The following is a 19,558-nucleotide window of genomic DNA, read 5'->3' on the forward strand; positions in this document are numbered from 1 at the left end:
GCTAACGGCCACCAAACCCAATACACACAAGTAGCAGGGTAAACTTCTTGAGCATGGAACATTAACTCACTTTTAATTGACGCACACCATCCCCAACAAATACAGGATGGGCTATTTGCTTCCCTTCCCAGCAGCTCTCTCCTCAATCGCCAGCCCAGGAACGAACGAACACCATCCAGCTCCGAAATCCCATGAATCCCGTCACTGCCCAGAGGCTGCTGGGTAATGTAGTTCACCCTAACACAGGCTTTTCTACAGCCGCCCCTGTATTTGTGCAACAAATACACATCATTACAAAAAGTCTGTGTTGTACTATGCGGAGGTCTCTTCCTCTGGCATCTGAGGCAGGGTAACCAACTTAACAACTGGTCGTATGTAAGTATGATCCTTTACTTGCACCTCCGCCGAACGCACTACACCATCTGCTCCGGAAACACCTTTGAAATCTTCCCAACTGGCCACATGGCCCGGGGCAGTTCTTGAGTCCACGATCATGACAACCTGACCTACAGCGAGGTCGGGTGTCAGATCACGCCATTTCTGTCTGAGCTGAAGACCTGGGAGGTACCTCCGAATGAACTGGCTCCAGAAGTGGTCAGCAATTACCTGGCTTTGTTTCCATCTTCGACTGGTGATAAAATGCCCTGGTCCGTAAATCACCTGCGGCAGTGAAGCGTCCCGCCGCCCCATAAGCAGGAGATTTGGTGTAATGGGGTCAGGATCAGCAATATCCGAGGATGCGTAACCGAGAGGTTTCGCATTAAGGATCCCTTCTACTTCAAGGAGAGCCGTGCAGAGGACTTCTTCCGTCACAATCTGATTCTTCAGGATGACCTGGAGTGCCCCTTAACCGACCTTATCTCCCGTTCCCATGCTCCCCAAAATGGGGGCATGCGGTGGATTACAATGAAAGGTTATCCTCTGCTTTGCTAGCTGTGCCTGAAGAATGGGCGTCATCATAGAGAAAGCTTCCTGTAACTCTCGAGCACCCCCTCGGAAATTAGTGCCCTGATCTGACCATATCTCGAATGGGGTACCCCGTCGAGAGACGAATCTTCGCACAGCCATGAGGAAAGCGTCTGAGTCCAGGCTTGGCAGCAAATCCAGGTGTACACATCGGGTGGTTAGGCACTTAAAGACTATGCCCCAGCGCTTCTCATGCCTCCGGCCTATCTTGATGGTGTAGGGACCGAAGCAATCAACTCCCGTTGACCAGAAAGCAGGTTTGTGGATCCGGAGTCTCGCTGCCGGCAAATCAGCCATTTTGGTGGAAGCAGGCCTCCCCCGCCATTTCTGGCACTCTGCACATTGTCTTTGATGTCTCCGGATTACTTGTCGCCTCTAATGATCCAATAAGCGCGCCGTATCTCTGCAAAGAGCGCGCTCTGGACCAGGGTGCAACAGAATAGTGTCAAAGTGTTGGACGAGGAGCTTAGTTACCGGGTGTTCGGGAGGTAGCACAATAGGGTGTATGGTGTCTGAGTCCAGACCTTCGGCACGTCTCAGGCGTCCTCCAACCCTTATCAGGCCAGTAACCTGATCATACTCAGGGCAGAGCGAACAAAGTCGACTATTCAGGGCCAGAGTCCGTCCCTTCATCAGAGCTACCACCTCCTCCGGAAAACTGTCATACTGAGCTGACTTCAAAATGGCTATCTCGGCCTCCACACGATCAGTGGCGGTCATTGGAGGAGAAGCCGCCCGTGCTGCGCATAGTAAGTAGCTTCCACAAGCTCCTCCCAAGATGTGAAGTTTCCAGGGTCTGGAGTAGGAGTCTGGGCCACTGTGACCAGCCCACATAACATCCCCTTGCGCAGCTCATCTGTAGTCTCAGCCCTACCAGTAGGTTGGGAGGGCCAGTGTGCCGAACTTTGTTGCAAGAACTCAGGGCCCTGAGCCCAACGGCTGTCTGCCGAAAGACTACAGAGTTCCTTCCCCCTGGTGATGTCATCAGCCGGGTTTTCTGCTGACGTGACATACCTCCACTGATGAGAACTGGTGAGCTCCTGGATTTCAGCAATTCGAGTCCCGACAAAGACCTTGTACCGGCAGGAATCTGACTGCAACCAACTCAGCACGGTAGTAGAGTCAGTCCACAAGATGGTATTCTGCAGGGGTATGGTAAGTTCAGTTTGGAGAGTCTTGGCAAGCTGCGCTCCAGTGAGAGCAGCGCTGAGCTCGAGCCGAGGCATGGACAATCTCTTCCGAGGAGCGACTCGGGATCTGGCCAACAGGAATGAAGTGCTGGCATGTCCGTGGCAATCTGTGGTCCTCAGATAAGCTACAGATCCATACGCTTTCTCGGAGGCATCACAGAACACGTGCAGCTCAAACGTGCAACTCGGAGAGTCTGTAGCAGGTGGCACATAACACCTCGGTAAGGTAATGTTCTGCAGGTACGGCAGCTCCTTTTCCCATTCTGCCCAGGTGGCACGAAGGACACCAGTGATAGGTTCATCCCAGCCCATCTCCTTCTGCCACATCGATTGTACAAGAATCTTCCCTCTAGTGGTATAGGGAATGATAAACCCTAGAGGGTCATACTGGCTGGCAAGCACCTTGTACACATTGCGAAGAGTTGGTGTTGCGTAGGAGACTGGGCGATGCTTGTACCCCAAGGTATCGGTGGGGCAATGCCAACGTAACCCAAGCATCGACTCTTGTGGATCAGCTTGGTTAAAGGTCAGCCAGAGCTCACAGCTGTCAGAACGGGCCGCAGTAGGCAGGTGGGACACCACCTCTGGCACATTACTAGCCCACTGCCGTATCTCAAATCCTCCCCTGGCCAGTAGCTGTCTCATTTGGTCCAGTAGCTGTTTAGCCTGGCAGGGAGTCGGAAGAGACTGCAGACAATTGTCGACATAAAAAGCTGTATGGACGGACTCATACACCTCCTCATTCCCCTCACGGTGGTCTCGCATATGCCGCTGTAAAGCGTAAGTGGCACAGCAGGGGCTGCAGGTTGTACCAAATGGTAACACTCGCCATTCATACACATCAGGTGGGCGCTCCTGCTGTCCATCCCTCCACAGAAAGCGAAGCAGAGGCTGATCTTCGGGAAGCAGGCGCACCTGATGAAACATGGCCTTTATGTCACCGCTTATGGCCACAGCATGCTGGCGGAATCGGATTAACACACCAAGGAGTGAGGGGCTAAGCGTGGGCCCTGGCAGCAGGAGGTCATTAAGGGCAGTTTGCTGGTACAGGAAGGAGCAGTTGAAGACTAGGCGGGCTTTGTTGTTGTGATGCACAAGATGGTGTGGAATGTACCAGGATTCAGTGGAACCATGCACCTCCTCCGGAGTCAGCTTTACCACATAGCCTGCCTTCTCCAGCTTTTTGATCTCTTCGTTGTATGTCTGTGCTCTGCTGGGGTCCTTGCGTAGCCGACGCTCATTGGCTCTCAGAAGAGCCATGACAGCCCCTTCAGGTGCCTTCACCTGAGGAAACCCTGCGCGGCGCAGCAAGGGAGTAGCATATCGGTGGACTCCCTCTACCTGTACTCGGACTTCAGGTATATACATTCAGTAATGTATATACCTTTATATATGGTACATATATTTATTACTTTTTAGATTAACCATTTTTATATTTTGCTTGTTGCACGTTATTGTATTTTGCACAACTCTGTTGCTTGTGAAGCTTGCACACAAGAATTTCACTCGCATGTACTGTACCAGTGTACCTGCACATGTGATGTGACAATAAAGGTGATTTGATTTGATTTTGATTTGATTTGACTGTCCTGGATTCAAGAATGTCGATTGCCTGCTGGTCCTCCTTGGACCTGGTAACCTCCTTTTCATTCCTAAAAGGGAGGACGTCAAGCTGCCATAGCCTCTCAACATCCTTGGAGAGCTCTGATGTCTGTGGGATGAATGATGAGTGCAAGCATGCCTGTCCAGCCGCTGGATGTGGAAGACTCTTGGCAGGTCCCTGCAGCGCCCACCCCAGCTCCGTGCAGACTGCTACTGGCCCTCCAGGTGGTCCACGAATCACTGGGCATACCGGAGTGATAAGGTGCGGGTGATCTGATCCAATCAGGATCATAGGTTTCACCTTGCTGAAACCTGTGAGGGAAGTCGTTGCAGGTGACTGTACTTCCTTTTGAGTGTTTCCACGGGCAAGATTGCTCTGCCAGAGCCAGTTGTTCTGCTGTGAATGCATTTAGTATTTGATGCCTCACCTTCGGCTTAGCTTTAGTGGACACCTCCAATGATAGGCTTCCCCCATGCAGCTGCAGGACATCCTGCCTGATGGTTCGGAGGGCCAGAGCCTCGTCTGTTGGGGCTAGGCCGAGGAACTTCACAGCAGCAGGCAATATTATGGTTCTCTCTGAACCATCATCCAGCACAGCATAGGTGTCCATGGTTTTTTTCCCATTGTGGAGTTGAACTCTTACCACCTTCAACATCACTCTCCCAGAGTGACTGGAATGGTCAACATAGATGACACTGGATGCTGTGCACATGGTCAGGATACTGGGGTTCTGCTCTTTAGCCTTGGCAAGGCCATGTAATACAAGGAGGTGTTGCTCACCACAGGTGCTGCAGGGTTTCTTGAGCGTGCAGTTGTCAGCAGAATGGTTCCTGCCACACCTCCAACATTTATTCTTGTCTCTGATCCAGTCCACAACCGCAGCCACATCCAGCCGGGAGAACTCATTACATCCACTCAAGTAATGCTCTGTCCCTTCACAGAAAGGGCAGTAAGGCTTGAAACGTTCTCTTTTCTTCTGCATTGCAACATTCTTTGGACCTGGATGGGCCACAGCAGGTGGTTTGGTGGCCGTGGTTTCAGGTCCATAATACACAGAGGCCAACTTGGGTTTGGGTTTTGTTTCCAAGTGCCTACTGACTTTCCCCTCCAACCAGGGCTTCTCTGAGGCATACAGCTCCGTGGCCCGTCGGGAGACCTGCATTGCTTGGGTCTTGCGCTCCAACCACTCGGCTAGATCGTAGAGGGTATAAGTGCGATTTGATCCAGGCCGCAGGATCCCTCGGTTAAGGCAGTATTCTGCAAAGTTATCCCGATAACTCAGAGGGAGTTTGGTGAGTAATCGGTCTCGTGGGATCCACAGTGGAGTTCACTCTCTGCCACCCCGTCCATCGTGGTAAGCATCCCCACTAGACTGGCAACTGACAGGGAGAAAGCTTCAAAGGCTTGTGAGTCACCTGGTTTTATGTGTGGTGTGCACAGGATGGCGCTGAGTTCACTCTGTACCAGTTGTCTTGGCTGGCCGTACTTCTGCTCAAGAGCCCTCATTGCACTAGTATATGGAGTTGGGTCATGGATGTAGCGTTTAGCCACTTGGAATGCACTCGGGAACTTCAAGTGATCTAGCAAGATCTGATACTTGTAATCCTCGGACAAGTGCTTGTGAGGCCCAAGAACACTATCCAGTCCTTTCTTCAGTAAGGCAAAGTCACTCTCCTTCCCAGAACTGAAAACAGTGAGCTTAGGTTTAGGGAGGCCATAGGAGGATGCAATCACCATTTCCAACATACTGGGTTCTGAACTCGTGTGGTTTACTGCTGGGGGCATACCTGGCGGAGGTCTAAGTCCCTGTGCAGCTAGCACAGGTTGGAATGAAGCATATCGAGGCTGTTGAGGCAGAGGGCTAAGTGGGGGATCCATGGCTGGAAACCCCAGTGACGTCCTCCTTTGCAGTAGAAGGTTGCATAGTGGCGGCTGGGCCACTAAGGGAGGGTCTGGTTGAGGTGTCTGCGATGGCACAGGAGGCCCAGACATCTGTATTGCTGGTGGAGCTGCAGTGCTGGCTACAGCAGGTGGAGCAGGAGTTGCTGGATGCACTGGTGTGAGAAGATAGTCAGGACATGGTGAAGTGAATCTCGGAGCAGACGCTGATCTATCCATAGAGAGCTCTGTGGGTGGCCCAACGGGTGCAGTGGAAGTGCCAGGGAGTAGGGCTAAAGGAGCTGACATCACAAGGACGGGCTCTGTAATTCTCTCCCCTCCTGAATCGATTTGGGCTCCCTCTCCGTAGGATTTGGTGTAGAGACAGCTGAAGCCATTGGTTCCACCTCCATTAATGGCCCCTTTGGCACTGGAGGGTGAGCTGCTCTAGTCGCTGCACCCGTTTGTTAAGGTCACGGGACTCTGCTACAGTCACTTGCAGAGATCGCATCTGATGCTGGATATTAATCAGACAATCCTCCATTCTTCGCCATCTTATCTCCTCCACATCCGGCCTCCTTGTGTAGTGGGAGTTTGACGGTGCCATCATAACCTCCTCTGTTAGATTGGGTGACAGCCTTGGCCCACAGGGCACGGTAGGACAACTCATAGTCCTCCAGATGTCCAGGGATTCGATGGCTCCTGCTAGGACGGGGACTTTGTGCATCATCCTGATCTCTGGAAGCAGCCATGTCATGCAGGTGCAGCACATCCGGCTCGAAGGACCACTTTGTACAGAATGGTGTACGTCAGTTTAATGCTGGGGTGTGCTGCAATAGTAACTATCCTCGGTCAGAAGGAGAGGCTGACATCCAGGGATTACATTACCACAGGTGGAGTTTATTGGCGGTCAGATGGATGGTACAGGAAGGTATGGCATACAGTAGGAGGATGTGGAGGGGTGATATGGTGTGGTTTCTATGATTAAGAACAGGGCATAGGAAACAGAACAATAATAGAACAGGCATGAGTACGGATCAAAGATTAAGAAAACTGGTAACAAATCCCTCCACCACAAATCAGTTTGATATCACTTACGGTTTCACATTTACTGAGGCACTACCCAAAAGGCGCCACAAGAGGGCACTCCAACACAAGAGATGACCCACTTATGATGATGCACCTAGTAAACAGTCAGCCCCTACTTAACCACTACGTAATGCAGCGCTGTTACAGTGTACAAATTCACATCAATTGGCAGGTGGACCAAACAGAGCAAGAACAAGCCCAAAACAATCAAATAACTGGGCTGTCATAGCTATCGCTAACTAGCACATATGCTAACGGCCACTAAACCCAATACACACAAGTAGCAGGGTAAACTTCTTGAGCATGGAACATTAACTCACTTTTAATTGACGCACACCATCCCCAACAAATACAGGATGGGCTATTTGCTTCCCTTCCCAGCAGCTCTCTCCTCAATCGCCAGCCCAGGAACGAACGAACACCATCCAGCTCCGAAATCCCATGAATCCCGTCACTGCCCAGAGGCTGCTGGGTAATGTAGTTCACCCTAACACAGGCTTTTCTACACTACTTTATAAACCAGAATCGTTGCTGGAGTTTGAATCTTTTCAATCTTTACCTAACAAACTTTCATGTTCCAGAAACCAGTTTAAGATCATTTGAGCTTTATCCTGCTGAAAGCAGTCAAGGTCATAAAGGGATGGACACGATAGGCTGTGGTGTTTAGATGATGCTCAGTTGGTGCTAAGAGGCCCAAAGTGTGTCAAGAAAATGTCCAGCAGTTTACACCACCTTGTGAGCCTACCATGCAAATAACACAGCAGAAAAAAAAGCACCTTGTGGCAACTGTTGTTGTGATTTGGCGCTGTATAAATAAAATTGAATTGAATTGAAATCAGACAAACTTACTCACAACAACAGTCGCCACAAGGTGCTTTTTAAAAAAAAAAAAAAGTAATGGCTACATTTGTTCATTGTTCGTAAGGGCCGCAGAATATTTCTTTTGGGGCGGGGGGGCAGTGAAATACATTCTTTAAAGGGTTGCTTATTTCAATTACAAATCTAAAAGGGGAGGAATGTAATAGAGTGAATTGTTGCCCCCCAGTGGTAAAATACAGAACTGCCTGTTACAGGGCTAGTTCTTGGTTGACCAACGTATAACAAAAAAGGGTAGTTTGTGCACCGCTAAGAAAACAACAATTTAGTGTGTGATGTCCTGCTGTTCAATAAAGCACGTATCCACGTCGTCTGTTCTGATCTTTTCAAGACCCTAATCAAGAATATCACACATCATTATTGACATTTATGTCAGAAGTCATAGCAGAACTGTTTAATTGTTTAGAAATCTCTCAATCAGAACATGGTATATTATTTAATCTTAAAAATTTGGGGGGAGACTTCCCGCGTACCACTAGAGGGAGCCCGCGTATCACCAGTAGTACGCGTACCACAGTTTGAGAACCATTGCTTTACAAAAAATACACTATATTGCCAAAAGTATTTTCTTTTCTGCCATCACATATGAACTTGAGTGACATCCCATTCTTAATGGGACAGCTTCATCCATCAGGCTGTCAGGAAGCTTAACTCCCTCCCGATTCTGCCCCCTCTCCCCTCTCTCCTCCACGGTCTCACTGAACTCTGTCACACACACACACACACACACACACTCTCTGACTCACTCACTGGCCTGCACCAGTTATTAGTCACTTTGTGGAGCATTGGACTGCCATTACCTCATAAGACTTTGTTGTTACACTATCTCCTACCGTACATTACCAAATCTCCATTTGCACTATTTGCCTATTTGCACTACCTTGCCTGGTTTACACCCAATGTCATTTACCCTTACCTGAATATTGTATATTGTATATTGTATAGCTTTTTTTTGTTATATGTAAAATGTAAAATTGTACTGTATTTATTTAAATTTTTACTTTTTAATTATTTTACTTGCATTTTTAATCACTCTCTTATATTTAAATGTTCATTTGGGTTTGAGAGTAACGAAATTTCTATTCTCTGTATGTCCTGTACATGTGGCAGAATTGACAAATAAAGTTGACTTTGACTTTGACTTTGACTTAATCCATAGGGTTTAATACGATACCGGCCCACCCTGTGCAGCTATAACAGATTCAACTTTTCTGGAAGGCTTTTCACAAGGCTCAAGATTGTTTATGGGAATTTTTGACCGTTCTTCCAGAAGCTCATTTGTGAGGACAGACACTGTTAGATGAGAAGACATAGCTCACAGTCTCTGCTCTAATTCATCCTAAAGGTGTTCTGTCGTCTTGAGGTCAGGACTCACACCAAACTAGCTCATCCATGTCTTTATGGACCTTGCACTGTAACCATCTTAACAGGAAGAAGCCAACTCCAAACTGTTCCCACCAAGTTGGGGTTGTGAAATTGTCCACAATATTTGGTGTGCTGAAGCATTAAGAGTTCCTTTCACTGAAACTAAGAGGCCGAGCACAGTGGATGAAAAACAACCCCACATCATAATGCTCTGCACTGAAACATGGAAACTCATCAATCAAGCTCTCTACACACTGTTCTTGAAATAATCTTAAGGTCACAAGAAGTTTGGAAGTCTGTAGCGACTGAACGTTGGCGACCTGTCTGGATTATGCAGCTCAGTATTTGCTCACTCCGTGATTTTACGTGGTCGTACCGTTTTGTGGCTGAGCTGCTCTGATTCGCTTCCACTTAGTTACAGTACCACTAGCAGCTGCCTGTGGAATATTTAACTAAATGTATCATTCTGTGCAGTCCGAAATATGTCTATAATATGATCACATCAGGTGATTAACAGCACTCACAATTTTTAGCAACAGCTGTGATTATTATTTTTTTTAAAAAGAAAAGAGTTGGAGCCTCATGTGAGCTGGTCTGACATCTCTGACTGAGATGGTTTTCTTTAAATGATCCTTTAATCTTAATCTTTTGGGGTCGAGTTTCCATGACTGAGCAGCTCATGCAAGTGTAATGCATGTGTGGGCCGGTACCTTTGTTATGCTTACAGTTTTAGTTTCAGTCTAAAGTCCTGATGTAGATCAAGCACATCGGAGAACCAGCAGCCTTTGTGTTTAAAGCTAAACGCTCCCAGAATAACTGCTGATCAAAGCGTCACATGTGCTAAACCTTGTGGTTGCTGTGAATTTGTGTTGCATAAATAAAACTGACCTGAGCTGAATATTACTTTGATGTGTTTTTGATGTGAAACTTGAAGTTTGCTCTTTAATGTGTTAATTCCTATTTACTGGACCTTGATGGTGCAACGCTGTCTGTCGGGACAAAAATGTGTAAAAGAGAGTTTGTTTTGTTTTTTCACTTATAATGGTAAACTGGATCATACAGGACACTTTATTAGGTACAGCTTGCTAGTACTCCGTTTAACACCATGTTCCTTCAGAGCTGTCATAATTCTTGGTGTCATAGATTCAACAAAGTGCTGAAAACGTTCCTCAGATTTTGGTCCATGTTGACCTGACAGCATCAGACACTTGCTGCAGCTGTATCTGCTGCACATTCGTGCTTGAATGCATTGCAGAGTTGACATGTTGCCATGTGACTGGCTGATTAAATATTTGAGATAACGAGATTTTGAACAGGTGTACCTAATAAAGAGGCCAGTGAGGGTATATAGGAATGTAATTGATGATTAAGGAGGAGTACTGGTGACAAATATGTAATGAGAGGAGAGATTTAACAGGGGAAATATGAGGCTGAATAATATGTATTAAAACATTAATAAATCTGGATATTTGCAGCTTGACTTGATCTGAAAGTCTGCAGTGCAAAGACGTCACCGAACACTGAGCGGTTTGTTTCAGCTTGTTTTATCAGAGGATCAGAGCTGTGGTGAGTCCCTGAATCTTCCTGTTATCGAAGCTTACAAGCAAAGTTTGGTCAGTGCTGCAGTTTTCTCACAGTTAAACCTGCAGATAAGAACATACAGGGCTTTAAGCTGTGGGTGATGAGGACAGATCACATCAGACATCATCAGATGAAGTAAACATGAAGTAAACATGAAGAGTCTCAGCTTCACAGTGGGACTGCTGCTCAATGTTTACTCCTGCAATGCTGATTGTAAGTCTGTTAGCCTGCTTCCTGCTCCAGACACGAGGAAAATGACACTAAAGATTTTTTAAAATAATTTCATCATTCAAATTGCAAATGGCTTCAGATATATTGTCTATATAATCAATACCTTCATTAAACTGGATAAATGTAAGCGTGTCTGTGTTTATTACCACATTTATGATAAATATATTATAAATATGATCTCTACCATCCAAATAAAATCATAGCAGTATTAGTAACCTCATTAGATAGATAACACAGAAATAATCTTTATTTGTGTTAAATAAAAACTGCAGTTACAGATTTGGCAGATTTTGCCAACTTCAATATTATATTGATCAGAAACACCAAAAAAGTGTGCTATATACATATATATTTAAAACTCCCCTATCCTTCATGCTCGGTTCTTCTACCAGAGGCGTGGGAGCTGCGGATCCTCCGCAGTATCTTAGCTTTTCCCAGGACTGTGCTCTTCTGGACAGAGATCCCCAAAGTTGTTCCTGAGATCTGCTGGAGCCACTCGAAGAGCTTGGGAGCACCTAGTGCTCTGATTACCACTGGGACCACCGTTACCTTCACCCTCCACATCTTCTCGAGCTCTTCTCTGAGCCCTTGGCACTTCTCCAGCTTCTTGTGTTCTTTCTTCCTGATGTTGCTGTCTTTCGGTGTCGCTACATCTGTCCCCACGTCACTACGTCTGTCATTCTCCACCACCCTTGGGGAATGGTGGAGAATGACCTTGGAACTTTCAGACCATACAGATGTTCCTGTACACTATGCCGGCCACTTGGTTATGGCGTTCCATGTATGTATTGCCTGCTAGCATCTTGCACCCTGCTGTTATGTGCTGGATTGTCTCAGGGGCATCTTTACACAGCCTGCACCTGGGGTCATACCTGGTGGGATAGTCCACAGCCTCTTTCTGCCATGATTAGTGCCTCTGTGCTGTCTTTCAGTCCAGCTTTGTCCAGCCACTGGGAGGATTTCTGGATGTCAGCCACCTCCACTATCTGCTGGTGGTACATATCGTGCAGGGGCCTGTCCTTCCATGATAGTTCCTCCTCTTCCTCCATTTTCTTGGGTTTCTGCTGAGGTATTCAATGACCACACAGTCAGTTGGGGCCATCTTCCTGATGTATTCGTGGATGTGTGCTGTCGATCGACGATTGATGGTTGTCGCATTCCATAGTTGGTATCCGTAGACAATCTTGTTAATGATCTCACTGAGGGGGTTCAGGCCTATGCAGAACAGCAGTGGGGACAGAGCATCGTCTTGGTACATCCTGCATTTGATCGTGACTTCTGCTTTTGGCTTAAAGTTGGCCTCTTGTGTTGTACACCACATCCCCATGACCCTGATGAAGGCTCTTAGGGTCCTGCTTCCTTGGATGTCTGCCACTGTGATGACTACTGGACCCTGTTCAGGGAGGTTGCTGTGGTCTCGTAGATCCAGTAGACAATGAGCATTGTTGTTATGGGTTGCGTCCTTCTCCCACATATTCTCTTCCAGTATTGCTCCGTGTGTGGGGGTGATGATATCTCCCCTCTGACCTGTTGTCCTGGCTCCCCCTTGCTGCAGCATGGGTGTTGTGCCTCATCAATCTCTAGCTTTGAGAGCAGTCCCTTCTTTCGAATGTTGAAAAACTGAGTTACTAGCTGTTTCGCCATCAGTGTGGATGCTGGGTATTGAAGATTCCATAGGTCCCTCATCCTATTCATGTAGGATGCACTCAACTGGCCTTTCCAGATGTTCTAATCCAGAGGGGAGTCACTATGAATCAAAGTTAAATAACTGTAATGGATCCACAGGTCAGGGGGGAAAAGATCCACCAGAGAGAGGAAACAATGTTAAATCCTCATCAAAAGGAAAACAGTGTTTGAAATCCAAGTAAGTGTTAACACTGGAGTGTGAGCAGTTGAGGAAGGTAATCCAGGTTGGGTTGATGGATGAAGCAGCTTGCTTGTATGAGGATGAGGACTGAAGACAGGAAGTTCTTCAGCAGGAGGAATCAGATTCAAGGTGGGCGTCCAGCTGGCCACGACCTCAGCATTTTAAACCTTTTCTTGCAGTTCCTTGGTTAGAGGTTGGCATGATTGTGGCCTTTTAACACACACACACACGCAGGCACACAAAGATAATGAGTTTGTTTACATTTAATCAAAGCCAAAGTCTTTCTCTAACTTTAACTGGAGTAATTTTGTAACTGACTCCAATCCAGCCTGGAAATATGGTTCATGCTAACACAATAAATCCATAATACATATTATTGTGTGGAAAACCTGAGTATGACTATGCAAATGCACTTTTAATATTTTGTGTGCAGTAAATGATTTGAATAACCTGAACTGATGCACATCAGACATGTGCAGTTGTCTTATGAGTTGCCTTGTGATTCTGCTGCAGCCCAAATAAAGGAAAGTTGTGTAGAAAATGATGATTCTGAGTATTAGTAAAAATTATGAAATGACAAGAAACAGGTAATTAAGGAAATTAATCAATGAATGAAGCACAAAAATATCCTAATTAAATTCATCATCATAAAACCTTGAAATTTGCAACTTGATCTACAAATGTGAGTGTATGTGATACTAAGATTAAGTGCATGTAATGTAATGTATTTGTAAAACACTGAGTGGTTTGTTTGAGCGTTTTATCAGATATATTGAGTCCCTGAAGCTTCCTGTTGTCTCATGGTACAGAAAAACCCAATCTATTAACCACCTTTGGGGTTGTTGATCGTTTTTCCAGTTTCTAAGAAATGGTTTGAATATGCAGATGAGAACGTGACTTAAAGCAGGGTGAACGGACCGTTCACTCAGACATCTTCTGAAACATCAGGATCATCAGGTCTACAGTGAAGTCAACATGAAGACTCTCAGCCTGACAGTGGGACTGCTGCTCGTGCTGTTCACCGTTTACCACAGCGATGCCTGTAAGTCTGCCACTTGTACTTGTGTTAGATCAGTTTTTGAATTTCTGTCTTTCTCTTCATTCAGACACAGAGTGAGACAGAGCGAAGACATCAAACTCATATAGGTTCATGGTCACGAAGACCAATGTTGATCTAAGTGGGCTGGAAGTTCTTCACTGTCATTTTCTCATTCTTCAAAATCAGTTTGAATCGTTGTGGAAAAAGTGTGGTCACATGTTTGGCATGTCCTTCATTGAGACAGATTTTTTCCTTAAATTTGTTTTTGTATCTTTTACCTATCTCTATCTTTCTTTCTTTGCTCAATATTCTGCCTCCAAGACATAAAATAAATGCCTTCATTAAGATAAAACAAATTGTATTTTGTTGCCTGATGAGCATTAACCTTAATTATATCTGGTATGCTGGAGAAGTCATTAGAAGCAGACACAGCACTGAGTAATCCCTGTTTTTCTGTTACAGCTAAGGCAGTGAATTCACTTGATTTTTGCTGTTTTCACTTCTTTGACAAACGCATCCCAAAGGAGAACATCGTCTCCATCGTGAAAACTCACAGTCAGTGCTCCACACCAGCATTTGTGTAAGTTTGTCTTTCACTGTCTCTTTGATACGATCACTAATATTTGCCATGAACTAATGTATAAGTGATGTATGATCGTCCACATTAAAGCCATAACTCTCCTATTAAGAGTAAAATGTGTAAATATGAGAGCAAAATAATGATACTGAGTTTTCTGCAGGATCAAGACACCCAGAGGGCTTTTCTGTGTGAAACAGACTGTGAAGTGGGCAATGGAACAATTTGTCAAACAAGAGAGAGCGAAAATTGAACCAATGCTACAGTTAACACTTCAAAAATCACAAAATACTGTCAGTCCATGAAGTTGCTTTGTAAACTGTTGTCATGTATGATCATCCACATCAAAACTGTACCTCTGCTATTAACAGTAAAATATGTGAATATGAGAGCAAAATAATGATACTGATTTTTCTGCAGGATCAAGACACCCAGAAGGCTTTTCTGTGTGAAACAGACTGAGGATTGGGCAGTGAGAGAATTTCAGCGCGGCGTGGATCGATACATTCCCCCTGTCCCTAAAAAGCCCCCCCTTCCCTCATCAGCCCCCTGTCCCTCGAACACCGGCTGAACCTAAAAAGCCCCCTGTACCTCAAACGCAAACCCACTCTCTGGTCTACATGAAGCAGCTGTTCTCAACTGAGCGTCCCAGCTCTCTTAACACAGAGGGGAGTCACCATGAATCAAAGTTAAATAATAATAAAGGATCAACAGTGACTGAAGAACATCAAGACAAACTGACAAGTTTTTGTTGCATCTGCTTGAAATGACAGGATGTGTGCTGTAAAACACACAGACAATCCAAGGTATAGTGATTACTCATCACACAAACATTTAAATAGAAATTGAAATTTTAAACAATTTCTTTTCTTGTCATTGATAAGTGACAGCAGCTTTACTGTTTGTCTTTATTGCTCTATAATGATGAAAAACTCTGAAATCATCCAGAAATGCTGCAAATATTTGACTTATTAAAATATCATGTGTTTTCTGAGTGTATAAAAAGAAGTGCACACATTGGGAGTTATAGCACAACTTTTCAACTGTAATATTAACCACGGGCCACTGAGCAGCTTCCAGTATGTACACAATATATATGCATTACCATCATAAACAAATCCATACAGGTAGTATGTCATACGCTGAAGACGTAATCTTCGTGTCTTTTGCTATAAATGCAGACTGAAAAACTAAAACATTTAAGAAAGCTACAAGGGAATTAAAGAGTCTTTCTTCAGATGTACATAGAGTATTATTAATACAATCATTATCATATGAAAACAAATCTGGAATTTTTCAATTCAGAATTTTTTATCAGTGAATTTGTAGCAATGAGCAGCAGAAAGATGTCTGGACACTTTAACTCTGAAGGTTTGAAATCCAAAACGGAAAAAGTAGCTTATGCTACATAGGTGTAAACAGATTTTAAGTTTCCTGTCACAAATGTGGGCACGTCTAACGTTCAGACTGATGAACACGGTCAGAGAGCAACTGTGAGTTCAGCATATTTCCCGAGGAAACTTTGGCATGCAGACTGGAGCAGCCAGGGATTTAAGCACCGACCTGTTGATCAGCTAGACGACCTGTTTGTCTCTGACATACAGACAGCTAAACCCAACTGTTAAATAAATGGATCAGTGGTACCAGCAGTCTGCATGCCTATGATTCATTTTTTTTATTATTATATTATTTATAATTTAAAAAAATAAATAAATAAAATGAAATTAAATGCCTTATGTGGGCCGATCTGACAGCTCTCAATGAGATGGTCCTATTCCTCCTTTACTGCCTCTTTGATACAAACACTAATGCAGTGGTGTCCAAACCCAGGCCTCGAGGGCCGGTGTCCTGCAGATTTTAGATGTGTCCTTGATCCAAAACAGCTGATTTAAATGGGTAAATTACCTTCTCAACATGTCTTGCAGTTCTCCAGAGGCCTGGTAATGAACTAATCATTTGATTCAGGTGTGCCGACCCAGGGTGAAATTTAAAACCTGCAGGACACCGGCCCTCGAGGCCTGGAGTTGGCCAAGCCTGCACTAATGTTTGCCACAGTGATGTATTATCCTCCATAGTGAAGCTGTAACTCCTCTATTAACAGAAAAATATGTGAATGAAGTCAGGATGTTTATTTTATTTTTTGCACCAATTTCATTTTTTGAGTTTACAATCATAATATCAGTTTGATAATTTGGGTATAATGTTGAATGAAAAATTTCAGTAGTAATCCATCCATTCGTTCTCTTCTGTTTATCTATTCAGTGCTGGGGGGAGGGGCTGCCTTTAGTTATTATGGACAAAAGTATTGGGATATACTGGTCCTCAATGATTAATACTTCAAAAGAAATCTATACACACGATTGGAGTTATAGCATAACTTTTTCAACTTTAATATTAACCATGTACAGTTAGAGACAGAATACATGAGGAAACAAAGAGGAGAAGCAGAAAACTGTGTGTATACGCCTTGAGGCGACTTTTGTTGTGATTTGGCGCTATATAAATAAAATTGAATTGAATATTTAAATATATATAAAGAAAATTTTACAAAAAATAAGAAAAAAAAGTATCTAACATGTTGTTATTGGATGGGCAAGTGCTTCCCAAGCAGTTCAAAGTAAAACTCCATCACTTTCTTGAACTTGTAGGACCAGAGAATTAAACGTAGCATAACAGAAGGGTCCTGAGAAGGCGCGCCCACTGGCAAAGATGCATACAGTTTATATGCGATCTTAAAGATATATGGAAACGTTTCTAGGGCGGGTTTTACGCTCCAAGTTCTGTTCTAAGTACAAATTGTGGTTCATTCCAGACATATTTATATATAAAAAAGAATAACCAATAAAAACAAAGAGAAAAAAGCGCCACTGAGCAGCCTCCAGTATGTACACAATATATATGCATTACCATCATAAACAAATCCATAAGGGTAATATGAAATATGCTTAAGTGTAAGCTTTGTCCCTTTTGCTCTAAATGCAGTCGGAGAAACTACCATATTTTTTGGATCAAAAGGCGCACTCTGAATTATAAAGCGCACTGTCGATGAACGAGTAATCCAGTGCGCCTTGCACTGGATTATAAGGCGCTTCTTCTCCTGACTGTGAACCCTAAAGTACCACCATTATGACCGACATTAAAGTGCAGTAGTATGGGCGTATTTAACACCATATACAGCTTACACAAGACAATCTTATTTCTTATATGAATGTTATTTATTTTAACTGTCATATACAGGATGTGACAAGTGACAATAAAATTAGATTTAAGTATAACAACTGTACTGCATTAAAACATTCACAGCAGGTGGGATATCCAATCTTTGAATGATGACCTGATGAATCCTGCTTCTGGGTCCAAACTACTCTGTGTATATTAAGGCTGTTGTGTTTTTAACATGTTTTAATGCTTCTGTATCTTGTTTTATTTAATCTGAACAAGCCCCTGAAAAAATTACCATTCTTCATTTTAAAGCTCAGTTTTTGAAACCATATGATGTAACTACAGCCCAGCCCATGCAGCAGTATATTAATGACTAACCCTGATTATCTCAGTTGTTGTGACTGAAGTTTGGTCCGTTTATATCATCCTGACATGCGATTGCATTTGTCCCTAACGAGAGGGAACCCTCGCGTTAGCTTTTATCGAGTGGTAAAAAGTTAGTGTTCATCCTCCAGCTTCACTGTGCTAATGTGTTTATATTATGCTAACCATGGCTGTGTAGCTAGCCACCATGTAGCACATCATTATATACCAGGTAGCCCAACTTCAGTAACCCTAAAAACATCACTGTTGACATTTATGTTGGAAGTGATAGCAGAACTGTTTAATTGTTTAAAAATCCCTCAATCAGAAGATGGTATATTATTTAATCTTAAAAATTTGGGGGGCGACTTCCCGCGTACCACTAGAGGGAGCCTGCGTATCACCAGTAGTACACGTACCACAGTTCGAGAACCATTGCTTTACAGAAAATACACTATATTGCCAAAAGTATTTACTTTTCTGCCATCACATATGAACTTGAGTGACATCCCATTCTTAATCCATAGGGTTTAATACGATACCGGCCCACCCTGTGCAGCTATAACAGATTCAACTTTCCTGGAAGGCTTTTCACAAGGCTCAAGATTGTTTATGGGAATTTTTGACCGTTCTTCCAGAAGCTCATTTGTGAGGACAGACACTGTTAGATGAGAAGACATAGCTAACAGTCTCTGCTCTAATTCATCCTAAAGGTGTTCTGTCGTCTTGAGGTCAGGACTCACACCAAACTAGCTCATCCATGTCTTTATGGACCTTGCTTTGTCCCCATGTTAACAGGAAGAAGCCAACTCCAAACTGTTCCCACAAAGTTGGGATTGTGAAATTGTCCACAATATTTGGTGTGCTGAAGCATTACGAGTTCCTTTCACTGAAACTAAGAGGCCGAGCCCAATGGATGAAAAACAACCCCACATCATAATGCTCTAGAGTCCAGTGCTGTCATGCTTTACACCACTACATCTGATGCTCTGCATTGCAATTGGTGATGTAAGACTTGGATGAAATTGCATGGTCGCCATGGAAACTCATCAAGCTCTCAGCTCTCTACACACTGTTCTTGAAATAATCTTAAGGCCACAAGAGGTTTGGAAGTCTGTAGCGACTGATTGCAGAACGTTAGCAACCTCTCTGGATTATGCAGCTCAGTATTCCCTGACTCTGTGATTTTACGTGGTCGTACCGTTTTGTGGCTGAGCTGCTCTGATTCGCTTCCACTTAGTTATAGTACCACTAGCAGCTGCCTGTGGAATATTTAACTAACCGTGATCTCAAGTAGGCAACTGTTTTCTTACAACACCTCCAAATGTATCATTCTGTGCAGTCTGAAATATGTCTTTAATATAAAAGCAGGTTTACAGTTTTAGTTTCAGCCTAATGTCCTGATGTAGATCAAGCACATCGGAGCCTTTGTGTTTAAAGCTAAACGCTCCCAGAATAACTGCTGATCAAAGCGTCACATGTGCTAAACCTTGTGGTTGCTGTGAATTTGTGTTGCATAAATAAAACTGACCTGAGCTGAATATTACTTTGATGTGTTTTTGATGTGAAACTTGAAGTTTGCTCTTTAATGCGTTAATTCCTATTTACTGGACCTTGATGGTGCAACGCTGTCTGTCGGGACAAAAATGTGTAAAAGAGAGTTTGTTTTGTTTTTTCACTTATAATGGTACCCTGTTTTAAACTGGGGAGGTGTTTGAATATTTTCCATGAAAACTGAATCATACAGGCCACTTTATTAGGTACAGCTTGC

General features: G+C 44.1%; 1 protein-coding gene across 3 annotated transcripts; it reads left to right on the forward strand.

Annotated features, from left to right (window-relative positions):
* The first annotated feature begins 13,549 nt into the window (after positions 1 to 13,549).
* On the forward strand, positions 13,550 to 19,322 carry LOC120440878 (C-C motif chemokine 3-like). Of its 3 annotated transcripts, XR_005613589.1 has the most exons (5): positions 13,550 to 13,688; positions 14,148 to 14,265; positions 14,426 to 14,555; positions 14,683 to 15,068; positions 18,315 to 19,322. XR_005613589.1 is itself a non-coding variant. In XM_039614359.1 (4 exons), the coding sequence occupies exons 1-4, from the start codon at positions 13,622 to 13,624 to the stop codon at positions 14,722 to 14,724; spliced, it is 357 nt and encodes a 118-aa protein (XP_039470293.1). In that variant the 5' UTR covers positions 13,550 to 13,621; the 3' UTR covers positions 14,725 to 16,082. The 3 variants fall into 3 exon arrangements, 2 of the variants coding, with proteins under 2 accessions (XP_039470293.1, XP_039470294.1); XM_039614359.1 differs by lacking the exon at positions 18,315 to 19,322 and having other exon boundaries at positions 14,683 to 16,082; XM_039614360.1 differs by lacking the exons at positions 14,426 to 14,555; positions 18,315 to 19,322 and having other exon boundaries at positions 14,683 to 16,082.
* The last annotated feature ends 236 nt before the right edge of the window (positions 19,323 to 19,558 follow it).

Source organism: Oreochromis aureus, linkage group 7 (assembly GCF_013358895.1).
Source record: "Oreochromis aureus strain Israel breed Guangdong linkage group 7, ZZ_aureus, whole genome shotgun sequence".
Classification (NCBI taxonomy): Eukaryota; Metazoa; Chordata; class Actinopteri; order Cichliformes; family Cichlidae; genus Oreochromis; species Oreochromis aureus.